The following is a 14,331-nucleotide window of genomic DNA, read 5'->3' as shown; positions in this document are numbered from 1 at the left end:
TTTTGGGCTCCACCAGATGCTGTTGGCTACATCATTTGTGGATGTCTCCTCGTTAAAGGACACTTTTCAGCAGGTTCGGTTGTACCTCCACTTATTGTTGGAGGAATCAGAATGATAGCTGGCTGGATCTGGATCGGGAATAATTCATGGCAGCAAACAAACAACCAGCAGGATAAAGCTGCAGGCCACAGTGATGCTGAGGTTGCTCTCCTGTGGCATCATCCACACTGGATCGCTGGTTTCCTTGTTCATCCAACCACAACCTCACCTTTGGACCAAAACAGGTTTCATCATTAGCTGGTGTCGTCACCCGTCCACTCCCTCTCCTCTCACACCACTCGCTCAGCCCCTCTCTGATCCTCACCCGCATTAGTGGTTATGTGGCAGTGTGAGCGTCCTGTCACAGTGTCCTGATTGATCATGCGCCCTGGCTACTTGGCCACTGGGATGTCCCTTTGGCTGACTGGTTAGTGCGCATGACTCTCACCCGGGAGTCTGGGGATCGAATCCCGCCCGGGCCCTCGTTTCTCCACCTTGCTACAGTAAAGTAGATGCTTTAAGCACTTTCCCACCCAACCTCCTGGAAGCTCCTCTGTGGAGCAGCATAAAGGACCGTGTCCCTGGACTCCCCTCCATCTTCACATGATGAGATGTGCCTTAGGCGTGCAGCAATGCAGTGCACTGCCTGTGTCTTTAAGAGGAGAGGGAGTATCATGTGTAACAAGGAGGAAACACGGCACGAGGAGGCAAGTGAGATAGAGTGGGTGTGGGAGTGGAAATTCATCATTGGCAAAATGTTTGCCTCATGTTCTTCTGTTTGCTGCTGAGCTTCATCCCGGCGCCGGCGTGCACGGTCTTCAGCTGCACGCTGAAGAGTACGCCCATTTCCACTTTCTCTCATACGCACACACACGGAGGCTCTTCCACCCAACTTCTCCTCCACACACACACATACAGCTGCACACACACACACACGTGCTCGCAGTCACGCACGCGCAGTGCTGTCAAAAGCACCACTGTTGGACCATAGCCATCTCGGAGAAGGAGGTTCCAGCGGAGGCAAGAGAAAGCCAGATTTAAACAAAGGGAAGGAGGACGGTTGAAGGCGAGGAGCGAATAGGAGAGCGGGGACCGGCACAAGGAAGGAGACACAGCGTTTTGTGAAGAAGAGAAAGCGAGGAAGCGGAGGAGGGAGGAGTAGAGAGGAGAGGAGAAAAAGAGGAGGGGGAACAGGAAACGCGATCACTTTCAGCTGCAGCCGTTCCTGCCGCAGCATGGGCAATGCACCATCCCAAGGCATGTCAACCCTATCTTTATGCATGCTTGTGCAGCATTTTTCTCTCGCTTCAGAGTGTTGTTGCCATTCAAGCCAGCTGGCTGTCCTCCTGTTACACTCTGTGGGAGCTGGGGATGGGGTGGATGGAGGGGGTGGAGAGCAGCATCGCTCGAGGAAAGTGATGCTGAGGTGTCATCAGGTAGATGATAGCTTTAAGGTGTCCGGCAGGAGACCAGGTGATGGAAACACTGGGTGGAGGCTCCATGTGTATGAGCAGCAACACATGGGAGGGGGCTGGTAGAGCGCAAAAGTAGCATCAGTGAAGCAGGTGGAGCTGGTGGGTGTGATCGTGTAAGTGTGTGTGTGTGTGTGTGTAAGAAAAAGTGAGTAGTGACAGATTTTTGTTTTGTGTGTAGTCAGGAGTGTGATTGTGTCGTGTGTGCAGCAGCTGCTGTAGAGCACACGGAGAACCTTTGGGAATGAAGTCGCTCCGAGGTGCATCTGTGTGGAAAAGGGAAGGATATACAGCAACATGAATAAGATGGATAAAAGAATGCGTATTTAATAAGAAAATAAGGGGAATAGGGTATAGCTTTGAGGGAATTTGGGATTGGATGGATGAACAAGGGGGTCGACTCCCAAATCCCTTGGGTACCAAATCCCATCTTTTTGTCATTCCGTCATTCATTTCAGTCCACTCGATCTCCCTTTTATAGCCTCTTTGGCAAAACTCAGGCAGGAAAGTTTTGCAGCAATATAAAAACAGACTGAAAATGCAATTCTGATTCCTGAAAAGCAACACGAGAATAAAAGATGGAGGCAAAAGCGTTGAGATCTAGAAGAATCTGTGAGAACAGTCTCACCTTGGGTTTAAAGATACGTCGGATGACTAATAAAAGAAAAAGAAAAGGAAACGGATAAACACTTTTCAAAGAGAGGGAGGAGGGCAACATCACACAGCTCCGGGAAATTCAGCCACTTTCATTTCTCTCTCTTACCTTTCACTCCCTCACCTTTTCTTCCTCCCCTCCTCTTCCTCCCTCACTTGCTTCTCACCGAGGGACAGTCTGGTAGCTGCTGGCTAAAAGGGAAAGAAGACCAGAGGGAGGCAAAATGAAAGACGGGGAAAGAATGAAAGGAGGTTCAAAAGAGCAGAAGATAAAAAAATGGTTTACTCGTAGATGGACCGGTAAGTCCTGGTTCTGACTCAGGCAGCGTGGTTCTGTTTAACGGGGCTGAATGACTAAATTGGAACTTATTTGGAGAGAGGAGCTCAACAGTAGAATAGTTAAACAACTTGTTTGCTTAAGGACTTTATCTGTTTGGTGTTGAATATTTATCAGCTTGGTTGGTCTTTTATTTTTTTTGGACTTGAGTGTTTTTTAAACGACCTTTCTTCTTCCAAATGTGACTCCTGTAGTCTGAGAATCTAGTTTTTATCTTTAAACTCAAGAAAACTTTGTTTAAAGCTTTTATTAAGGCAACGATGAGCCACGAATGTGTGTCTTCTATTCATTTTATGTGTTTAAGCCTTTTCTCCATGTTGTGTCTGTAGTCGGTGTCTGTTTTAGTGGGATTGACAAGGATTAGTCTGAATCTGCGCCCATGAGGCTCTTTTTTCTCTAAAACACGGACAATGGATTTAGCTGCTCGTTCTTTTCCAGAGAAGCGCCGCTGCTTTTGAATAATTTGCTGAAACAAAAGGGCTTGAAATAGTTTTGACCTGCGGTATTCAGTGCTGTCATTACTGTTGTCGGCAATTTAAAGCACTAATTGAACATAACGCCACCAAGGACCAATCTAATTGCATCCAAGCCACCAACAAGGCAGTCATTTGTCAAACTGTGCTTTAGCTTTTCCACGATGGTGAGTAAAGAGTTGTGCATTTTGGTAGTTTAGCTTCTTCCTGTAAATAACAGCAAATGAAGGCATCTATGTAAGCCCATTATAATTTTGTGCCAGGCTCAACCATAAAGATTAGATTAGAACATTTAAAGCTCAGCGTTGGCCTTCCAGAGAGCTGAGGCTTTTCAGAATGTAGCCATTGTGCAGAGAGTAAAGATCCTGTTAGCTTCATCCATCCTTGTTCCACCTAGCATGCTCGGCTGAGGTTTATGTCAGCACGCATGTCTATCTTCCTACTGATCCGCTTTAGTGAGGCAGAGTCAGATTCATGCCTTTAAGAGGCCTGCAGCAGCTGAGATGCTGTCAACCTGCATGCTGATGCAATGTTACAGCGTATGAAAGGGGTGAGCTGGCCGAAATGGGGAACATAGTGAGGTGGTAGACGATGTGATGGAGAACTCCTCTTGGATGAATTGGGTGATTTTTACAAAACTGGTTGTCTGCTTTCACTTTGGTGCAGGCGGGTTCTGCAGCACGGTTGGCTGACTGGTCATGAAGCGTGGAGGGAAAAGCCTAGAAATGTTTCAGATTGGTGGTCTGACGTTATTATATGCTACAAGATAGATACAAGCGCTGCGGAGACTGATCCTAGATTTCAATTATAGCCGCCCAGCATGACTAAAGTTTCACATCCTGACAGAAGTCGTTCATGTTTTGAAACTAAAATATAACGTGATGTAGTGCATCTTCTGCAAATTCAGTGAGTATTTGAAACAACAAGCACATTTAAATGAGATGCTCATTAAAGAGTACCTTTTCTAGTGGTGTTTGGACATTTGCCTGAAAGTCTTGTTATCGTGGTTTTTTCTAGCATAAGCATAACCAGTGGCACCCCCAGATCATTTTCACAAGGGTGGCCAGATGGGCCATAGAAAATTTTGGGGTGACACACCAGATTGGTCCGTGTGGTAACTCTAGAAGAGTTTAGCCTGTGCCGATGCACTGCATGCTCCTTTACTATTTTTCATTAAAAAACAATATGTGTCCGACACGCTTACCTCAAACTTGAAGAACAAATTTTTTTCTGAAAAAAAAAAGAAATTTTTTTTAAACATTCATTCGGAATGTTATTTATACATTTTTGTGTGGAATTTTTAAAAACTGTTTAATTGCTGTCCTCACAAAAACTATAAAGATTAGAACTTTTGTTTTAAAAATGGTGAGCGGGAGAAACAACTACTTTTTAAAAATCAGATTATTTATTTACTTATTAATTGTATATTTTTACTGTGTTTTACTTTATGTTTGATTAAATAATATGAATTTATAGTTTGTGCTAACATTAACATAATTCATTAAAGAACGTTGGTCTCGTCTGGTGTGGCAACTGGGATGGCCAGCAATTTTCTAGGGGTGGTCCTGGCCATTCCTGGCCACCCCTTGGGGGCACCACTGAGCCTAACATCTAATTTTCAACATATAGCTGCAAAGTCTTCAATAAGCTCATTGCCTCCTTCAGCTGCTTTTCATTTGAAAGAGTTAGCTGGTAACAAGGCTAATGCTAGCGTTCTTGATTGTTTGGGTCGTTGCAGATTTTCTCACATTTTTTGTCAATTGCATAAACAAATTTACCAAAATGTAGTTCTCCCAAATCACTTTGTTTGATTATTGTTTTGCTTCAACTTTGTTCTTAAAGGTTACACATTATGAAAAACTCACCTTTTGCATCCTTTTGTGCTCCCATAAGGGTTAGAGTGCTACACTTTGATCGGGATCCCACGGGACCAATGCAAAACTTGCGGGTGCAGGTTGCATTGGCTGGGAGCAGACGGGAAGAAAAAACAGTGGGTACCGATGGAATAGTGCAACTGAGAAAGCTAACGAAATTAAGGCTGCCAGATTTAAAGCTAAATAAAAGGTAAGAAAAGTCCATATATGGAAACAACAGAGGTCACGGTCAGCCAGACTAACTGAGCATTGTAGAAACACTTTTTTTTTAGTTGGATTATGTTTTGGGAGGTGTGAGCAGATGTAGCAAAATTGAAAGAATCAGAATCAAATGGTAAATAAAATCTTAAGCAGGAGCAGGATTCAAAAAGTAGTCCTGTACAGGACCCCAATGTCTCTAGAAACACTGCAAATGGTAAAAACAATGTCCATCCATTTTCTTTCAGTTTGTTTTGGAAATGATTTGCCTAAAACTCTCTTCAAAAACTTCCTGATTGTGATGTCACAATTGGGCAAATTTGTGTAGTGTAGCTTCTACTAGTTTAAGCCCAGTTTAGCCTCGTGGGAACATTTAGCACACCTAGCTGGGCTCATAGTTAGCTGTATTTATAAAAGTTAAGTGTTAACTAGCTTATGAACGTTAGCTTACGTTCTCCCTGCTGCTGTTCACGATGTAAACAAGTTGCTGACTTTGCCAGAATTCACCCCATTGGATTTATAAGATTATGTGATAAACAGCGTTTCTCATTACAGCTGAGCTGATTCAGAAAAACTACAAACAGTCCAGATCCCTGCCAGTTTTGGTCACTGGCTGCTGGGTCCGACTGCTACTCTCATGCTGCGAGGACATAGATATTTCATAACGGCAGAGCTCGTCATGCATAATGTTCACACACTACATTGGAACAATAATAATATCTAGCACATCCACTATAGTGAAATATAGCATTATCAATACTAAAAAAGATAAACACACTACACGTTTATCATTTCAGGTCTATCACAGTCAGCCCTCGTCTTCCTCATGAAATACATGAACATTAATTTACCTGATAAACGAGTTTGCTGTAAATCCGAAAATGTTTTGAGGGCTGCTAGTCCGTTTGTTGATTGCTGGTGTTCATCCCAGTATTCTGTCTCCATAAAAGTTATTTGATATAAAGACAATTTGAGTTTACACCTTTTTGTGTTGCAGTCAACCACCCAACAAGTAGCTATTGCCATTTCTGTGTGAAACAAACCAATTAAAAGCTACACAAGGCTTAGACTAGCTTAATGCACATTTAATGCATGTTAACACTTTCTGTTGATGTCCATCATGGTGAAAGAGGCGTTCTCATAACTAGAGTCAAGGGCGTAGGAACCAGGGGGGGCGGGCGGGACGTGTCCCCTCCAATATTGGACAAACGCACATTTGTCCCTCCCCAATAACATGGAGAAGAAAAAAGTGATTTTGAAATATTTGACTCACGAGCTTTTATTTTGAAAGACACCGCAGACTTCTCACAGACACAGCCCCTCCCCTCAGGGAGTTAGACAGGCTGGCTGAGTGAAGCGGAAGTCGGACGACAGCAGCTCGGCGAGTTCACTCTAGTCTAGAGTGACGTCACATTTGAAGGGTCAAAAGCAGCCTGAGCAGGGGATGGGTGGGCGTGGCCACGAACAGCTAAAATGACAGAAATGTCTCATTCTGAGAGGTTTGCTTTATATGACCGGATCCATTATAACTGTAAAAAACAACAATATGCCTTCTTTAATAATAATGCATGGGGTGCTGGACCCTCAGCACACCTCCTCTCCTCAGCTCACCATAACGTAACTCCTCTTGTCTGTCAACCCTCCTCCTCACACCTGTCCCTTTTTGTCCCATCACACACACCTGCAGCAGCCAGAAACAGTCTCTCCTTCACCGTAAAAGTGAAAAACTCATAGATTGTTAAGAAAATTTCAGATAAATCTGCAAATCGGCCCCTTGTTGAACAGCAGGTTGCTTGATTTGTTTTGGCTGTCCTTCTCTGTTTGGAGCTTCCTGTTCTGTCTCGACTTCACCGGCCCTGCTGCCAGCATGCTGCTGGTATTCTTCGTTCCCTCATCCGCGGGGTGCCATGGAGATGACTGCAAACATTTATCCAAAAAGGAAAAAAGTAGTGCTGTAAACTGTGTATTTTTGCACAACCAAGACGTCAACAGCAGAGTGTTATGAAATGATAGACATTTAATTTCACCATCTTTTCAAATCGCATAGCCCAACTTTCAATTGATGTTGTGTTTCTAAACCAGCTGCGTCTGTTTGCATTCTTTTCATTTTAAGCAGGTGGACTGGGCCATTTTGTCATGTCTCCACCAGATATTTATCTAAGATGCAGGAACACAACCTCAGTTGAACCACATTATGCTCTTGTCTTTGTTGAAGTCTGTTTATGCTAGGTCACACACGCCCGTGATACGAGTACCAGGTGGAAATGTTTGCTCGTTGCCAAACTGTCCGTGTGGGCTTTTAAGCAGCTCTTTATTGACAGCAGCACACAGCAGATCTCATAATGATTGTGCAGCCACAGATTTGTACTTACCCACCTGCTTGCTTATTCCTGAGGTCTGTGCCACACAAAGCCATGTGAATGCTGCCTTGTGATTGGCTAATTATGATGCAATGTTTCACGGCTGAGGAGCTGCATGTTTTAAGAGCATTTCTAAAGTAATTGACCCTACTGGGAAAAGCAAAGCCGTGCTTGTATTGATGTTACAGTGAATCAGAAAGCAAAAACATGACGATAACATACAAACTCGACACATTTGGGTCCCAGCTTATGGTGGCCTCGTGCACGAGAGAAGCAGCATGCTGTTCACATGAAGGTATTAATGCACAAAGAATCAAGTCCACTTGTGTGTTCAACTCTGCATTAATGAACATCTGGCTACTGTATTGTACACTAATCAAGCCATGTTTCTTCAGATTGTAATTGTTCTGTAAAAAATTGATCACGGCATCATTTAAAAAATTTAAAAAAAGAAGCCTTCACATCTCAAAGGAGTCCTTGTATGGTCTTGTACTCAGCAGGGATTCCTTAATTGAAACCAAGGCAGCAAAAATCAAAGATCAAAATCTTTTTTAAAGGTTTATGCTTGTGGATGGTTTATGCTTGGGGATCTGTGGCATTTATGACGAGTTTCTCACGGCTGCAGTGGTAAGCACACCAGTGGGCTCTCAAGGTCATTAAAGATTCAAGGCCTTAAATATTACATGTATTTATCAAAGGTCCTTTTCCCCCCCATGACACAAAGATGGTCGTGGCTGAGTTTAATAAGTGTGCATTATAGTAGACAATCCAATGAAAGTTTAATGTTATTTAAATAAGACAAACATGTTTTATTATTTCATGTCTGAATCTTTGTGGTGGCTTTATTTCTGCCCAAAATGAAATGTGGAAAAACGTTTAGTTTTTATCTGGGTTTTAATGTTTTCAAAGCAAAAACGGATCCTTCATTTCGCATCAATAATGTTTCAAAATTATTTCCTATCAGTTTTTCGTCCCGCTTTCTTTTACCCAACCAGATAGGGCAGAGGTTTGGTAAAGTTTAATAAATAAGGGAAATATTTTCATTAATACTATTTAACCTTTATGTAAAGGTGAAAATAGAAATATTGTAGTACGACATTTAAAAAAAAACTTTTACATCACAAAAGAACAAATATGGGTGGTGTTTAAAGTTGTTCTAGAATTCAAAACTACATTTACTTTGTTGTTGTTGAACACGGTGTAGCAAACTGCTCTGGAGTGGTTCTCCTCTTATCTTTCTGAGCGCTCCTTTTCTGTGGCCGTCTCCAAGTTTAGGTCCCTTACCCATGGTGTCCCACAAGGTTCTGTGCTGGGGCCTCTGCTCTTCCTCCTCTATCTGCTTCTTCTTCAGCACATCCTGAGCTCTATCAAAGGAATCTCCTACCATCTTAACACAGATGACACCCAACTGTACATCTCCTTTAAGCCCCATGAGATGTCTAAGCTGCAGCTGTTACACACCTGCTTAGACTCTATCAAAACCTGGATGGTGGGAGCTTTCTTCAGCTGAATGAAGATAAGACTGAGCAGTGGTGGCTGGTGAAAAATATTTTTGGTGGGGCTGTGCTATTTTTTATTTTCAAACAAACTTGTGCTTTCTGAGCTTTGTGCACAACTTCACTATTTCCTGAATTAAGCACAGCTCTTTTATTTCCTGTCTTACATCATTGGACAAACTGATTAATCCAGGTGTGTCTGACTATTGGCACGCTGCCTTGCAGACCAAGGATGAAAAATACTGCATTAAATTGCACATAAAATAACACGACCATAAATGGTAAATAGGCAATGCAAGAGGCAAGTAACAAAATCATTTTGTTTAATTTCAACATTTGAGTGAACACGAAAAATTATGAGCAGGTCACTGTTACAATAATGGTAGTAAACACTACTTAGACAAAATGCCAGAAATTTACACTGTTAAATATTTCTGGAGTGTTGTGCCAAGGTCAACTTTATACAAAGATCAAGAGGATGCATTTGTGTGTGTGTGATACCTCATTTGTACAGAAATTTTACCCTTCTGTCCTTCTGAGTGGCAAAGCTCTCGATGAGCTTTTTATTGAAGTCAGGAATGTTTGTGACAAGCTTTTTTTCCATGGAGAGCATGGCAAGAGCATTCAGCCCATCCTGTGTCATGGTGTTCCTCAAGGAAAGTCTTAATCCTCTTTAAAGTAGATAAATAAAAAAACAACAGATAAGTACATAGGAAACACTTTCATAGGAAATAATGTCATCATTATCCTCTTACAAATGTCATATTTCCCAGTTTTTGGGACAATAAAACATTTCTGATTCTGAATCAGATGTTTTTACATTTGAGGTAAAAACATCTAAATGAGAATCAGAAATGTTTAATTGTCTCAAAAGCTGGGAAATTTGTTTGCTGCAGCAGAAGTGTAACAAGTAAAATGGAATCAGATTGATGTATGTACAAATTTACATGAAATACACATTTACGTGATTAAATATGTATAATAAGTATGTGTGTTGAAATGAGTTTTTACAGTTATTGCACATTAAACATGTTATTAAACAAATGTCCCGGTTTGTGGGACAACCAAGGATTTCTGATTCTGATTGTCTTGTTCACAGAAATGTAATGTACAGCTTACCTCTGCACCCAGCTGCTGTTGTTCCCTGCATGGCAACGTTAGCTCTGCTGCCTAGCATGGCTAGCTTCACCGTGTTGTTGTCCATGTGTGCCCGGGATGACTCATGTTTCTTCACCTTCTCAGAAAAATGTTTCATGTCTGTAACTCCTGACTCATCCATGCCTTATCTGTCCCAGCCGTTTTGAATAACAAACACAGAAAGCAAAATAACGCATTAGCATGATTGCATCCAGCTAGCCAAGCCTTCCCAGAAGCCTCGTGTGTACAGTTTACCTCTCTCCTTCTCCTGCTGGCTTATCTTTACGTCGGGCTGATCTGGTCCAAGCTCTTTGACATTAAGTTTTTCCACCATAGTTCTCCTCTCGAACGGATACTGGAAAAGAGACCGAACTGAATTCAGTGGCTGCTGAGATCCGTTATCCATGCTGGTTGTAGTCACCGGCGGCGTCCATGTTGCATCTGCATCACGACCAAAAACGACTCTGCCCAGTTCTACCGAACACCAACGAATCCTTTGGCGGTAGCTCCATCGCCCATCATGCTTCTGAAACGTTCTGAAACAACGTCAACGCTGATTGGATACATTCCCATTCCTACCCTTTGATATTCTTGTCAGCAATTGGACAGCTGGTCTCGTCCTGTTTGGGCGATTGAAAAACAGCACACAGCCTCCACCGCTCGGCAGAGACCGGCAGAGACCAATATAGATATATATATATGATTTATTTTTGTTACAAAACACACAATTAACTTAGAATATGTGATTATTGTTAATTTTATTTATTTATTTTTTTTAATAAAAATTAAAAACACGGAAAAACTGGGAGGGCGGCGCCCTATCGCCCTCTACTGGCCAGCCGCCACTGAGACTGAGATCCTCATCTGTGCCCCAGAAAAGCTGGTTCCCAAAGTCAGAGACTCTCTTGGTCAGCTTGCTTCCCACACCAAACCTTCCATCAGGAATCTTGGTGTGACCTTTGACCCAGCTCTCACCCTGGATTCTCATGTTAGTTCTCTCGTACGCTCTTCCTTCTTCCATCACAGGAACATTGCTAAGCTAAGTCCCATTCTGTCCTGCTCTGAACTTGAGACTGTTCTCCACACCTTCATCTCCTCACGCTTAGACTACTGTAACTCTCTTTTCACGTTTCTGAGCAGAACCTCCCTGAACCTTCTACAGGTGGTTCAGAATGCCTGTGCTCGGCTTCTGACCAAGTCCTCCAAGCACACCCACATCAACCCCCTTCTCCTCCAGCTTCATTGGCTGCCAGTCAACTCCAGGGTTCATTTCAAGATCCTGGTTCTGGTCTGTAGGGCCTTACATGGACAAGCACCATCTTACATTGGTGATCTTCTTAGTCCCTACACTCCCAGCAGGTCCCTGAGGTCCAGTGATCAAAGCCTACTGGTTGTGCAGCACACCAGGCTAAAGGTCAAAGGTGACAGATCATTTGCTGCTGTGGCCCCCAGACTCTGGACCTCTCTCCCCCTGAACCTGAGATCAGTGGACTCAGTGGTCTCCTTTAAAAAGCAGCTGAAGACTCACTTGTTCAGGCTGGCTTGGTGTGACCTTATTCACCCTCTCCTTGTTCTGCTCTCCCTCCCCATTCCACTTTCCTCAGAATCCACTGATTTCCCTCTTTCCTATTCACACTCTCTTTCTTTACATTTTTTAATCACAATTGTCTATTTTTTGCTCATTTTAAATATATTTTTAATCATTTTCTAAATTCTTTTTTATATTTTTACATTTTTTGTTTTTGTGAAGCGCCTCGTGATTTTTGTCTTGAGAGGCGCTATAGAAATGACATTTTCTTCTTTCTTCTTTTTTCTTCAAACCAAAAAGCCTGTTGTCTCTGACCTGCGCTGGGGATGGGGTTGCCACTAAGAAATGTTTTGTTCTGAGAAAAGCTGGTTTAACACGTCATAAGCATATATACACCCTAAAATTCAGTCAGTGTCAGCAATATATAAACATTTGTGCATGTAATGCTAACAGCATAACAACGCTAGCTTGAGCTACTGCTAACTCTAGCCTGCACTATTGCTAATGTCCTTGTTGGACGAGTGGAAAACAACAAAGACTATTTGAGGACTCACTTCCCCCTCCTTACCTGCTAGTGGTGGTCGTAGGGGCCAGTGGTGCCCGTGTACGGTAGCCTCACACCTGCCTTTGTGCTCCCAGCTAGCTGTGGCTACAATGTAGCTCATCAGCATCAGTGTGCGACTGGATGAACTACTGACTGCAGTGTAAAGCAATTTGGAGTCCTGTGACTCAGAAAGGTGCTAAACAACCATTTAATTAATCATTTCAGAACCGTCACCTTATCGTGGTGGAGGAGTTTGAGTGCCCTAATGATCCTAGGAGCTATGTTGTCTGGGGCACTTAGTGCCCCTGGTAGGGTCTCCCATGACAAATTGGTCTTAGGTGAAGGGTGAGACAAAGAACGGTTCGAAGGATCTTTCATGGCGGTGAAAACGAAGAGTCGGAGTACCCGGCCCGGAGGGTTACCGGGGTCCCACCCTGGAGCCAGGCCTGGGGTTGGGGCCCGTGAGCGAGCGCCTGGTGGCCGGGCTATCGCCCATGGGGCCCGGCCGGGCCCAGCCCGAACCGGATACATGGGCTCGTCCAACTGTGGACCCACCACCCGCAGGAGGAACATGAAGGGTCCGGTGCAATGTGAATCGGGTGGCAGACCAAGGCGGGAGCCTTGGCGGTCCAATCCCCGGACAAGGAAACTAGTTTTTGGGACATGGAACGTCACCTCGCTGGCGGGGAAGGAGCCGGAGCTTGTGGCAGAGGTTGAGCGGTACCGGCTAGATATAGTCGGACTCACCTCGACACATTGCATTGGCTCTGGAACCCGAGACCTGGAGAGGGGTTGGACACTCTACTTTGCTGGAGTTGCTCCGGGTGAGAGGCGGAGGGCTGGGGTTGGCTTTTTGTTAGCCCCGAGACTCTCTGCCTGTGTGTTGGGGTTTACCCCGGGGGACAAGAGGGTAGCTTCCTTGCGCCTTCGGGTCGGGGAACGGGTCCTGACTGTTGTTTGTGCTTATGGGCCAAATATCAGTTCAGAGTACCCACCCTTTTTGGAGTCCCTGGGACGAGTGCTAGATAGTGCTCCATCAGGGGACTCCATTGTCCTGCTGGGGGACTTCAATGCTCACGTGGGCAATGACAGCTTGACCTGGAGGGGTGTGATTGGGAGGAACGGCCCACCTGATCAGAACTCGAGCGGTGTTTTGTTATTGGACTTCTGTGCAAGCCGCAGTTTGGCCATAACGAACACCATGTTCGAACATAAGGATGCCCACCGGTACACTTGGTACCAGGGCAGCCTAGGTCACAGGTCGATGATAGATTTTGTAGTCGTATCATCTGACCTGCGACCGTATGTTTTGGACACCCGAGTGAAGAGAGGGGCGGAGCTGTCAACTGATCACCACCTGGTGGTGAGTTGGATCAGATGGCAAGGGAACATGCCGCGTAGACCTGGCAGACCCAAACGCATAGTGAGGGTCTGCTGGGAACGCCTGGCAGAAGAACCTGTCAAGACGGTCTTCAACTCCCACCTCCGGCAGAGCTTTGACCACGTCCCGAGAGCAGTGGGGGACATTGAGTCCGAGTGGGCCTTGTTCCACTCTGCGATTGTCGAGGCGGCTGTTGCTAGCTGTGGTCGTAAGGTGGCCGGTGCCAGTCGTGGTGGCAACCCCCGTACCCGCTGGTGGACACCAGAGGTTCGGGGAGCCGTCAGGCTGAAGAAGGAGGCCTACAGGGCGTGGCTGGTCTGTGGGTCTCCGGAGGCAGCAGACAGGTACCGGATAGCCAAGCGGGGTGCAGCAGTGGCAGTTGCCGAGGCAAAATCTCGGGCGTGGGAGGAGTTTGGTGAGGCCATGGAGAAAGACTATCGATCGGCTCCAAAGAGGTTCTGGCAAACTGTCCGGCGCCTCAGGAGAGGAAGGCAGCAACTCGCTCACACTGTTTACAGTGGGGATGGGGAGCTGCTGACGTCAACTGAGGCTATAGTCGGACGGTGGAAGGAATACTTTGAGGAGCTCCTCAATCCCACCAATGCGCATTCCGAGGAGGAACCAGAGCTGGGAGGCCTGGGGATGGACTGTCCGATCTCGGGGGCAGAAGTTGCTGAGGTAGTCAAACAACTACACAGCGGCGGAGCCCCGGGGGCGGATGAGGTTCGTCCTGGGTATCTTAAGGCTATGGATGTTGTAGGGCTGTCATGGTTGACACGTCTCTACAACATTGCGTGGTCATCGGGGGCAGTTCCTAGGGAGTGGCAGACCGGGGTGG

The 14,331-nt window shown here is 45.0% G+C and overlaps 1 protein-coding gene across 10 annotated transcripts in view; it reads left to right on the top strand.

The window, feature by feature from the left end:
* The first annotated feature begins 1,104 nt into the window (after positions 1-1,104).
* The window catches only part of srcin1a (SRC kinase signaling inhibitor 1a), a 164,827-nt gene continuing 151,600 nt past the window's right edge, over positions 1,105-14,331 (top strand). For 5 of the 10 annotated variants that reach the window (XM_070551372.1, XM_070551371.1, XM_070551370.1 and 2 more), the window contains exon 1: positions 2,263-2,465. In XM_070551372.1, the coding sequence (XP_070407473.1) occupies positions 2,390-2,465 (76 nt within the window). In that variant the 5' untranslated portion in view covers positions 2,263-2,389. Of the gene's footprint in view, positions 1,297-2,261; positions 2,466-14,331 lie in introns of those variants that run through there. The other 5 variants (XM_054740188.2, XM_054740187.2, XM_054740184.2 and 2 more) reach the window with 4 other exon arrangements.

The sequence above is a fragment of the Nothobranchius furzeri genome, chromosome 5, assembly GCF_043380555.1.
Source record: "Nothobranchius furzeri strain GRZ-AD chromosome 5, NfurGRZ-RIMD1, whole genome shotgun sequence".
Taxonomy (NCBI): domain Eukaryota; kingdom Metazoa; phylum Chordata; class Actinopteri; order Cyprinodontiformes; family Nothobranchiidae; genus Nothobranchius; species Nothobranchius furzeri.
Note: the sequence above shows the minus strand (reverse complement) of the source record. Positions and strands in the feature narration are given on the sequence as shown.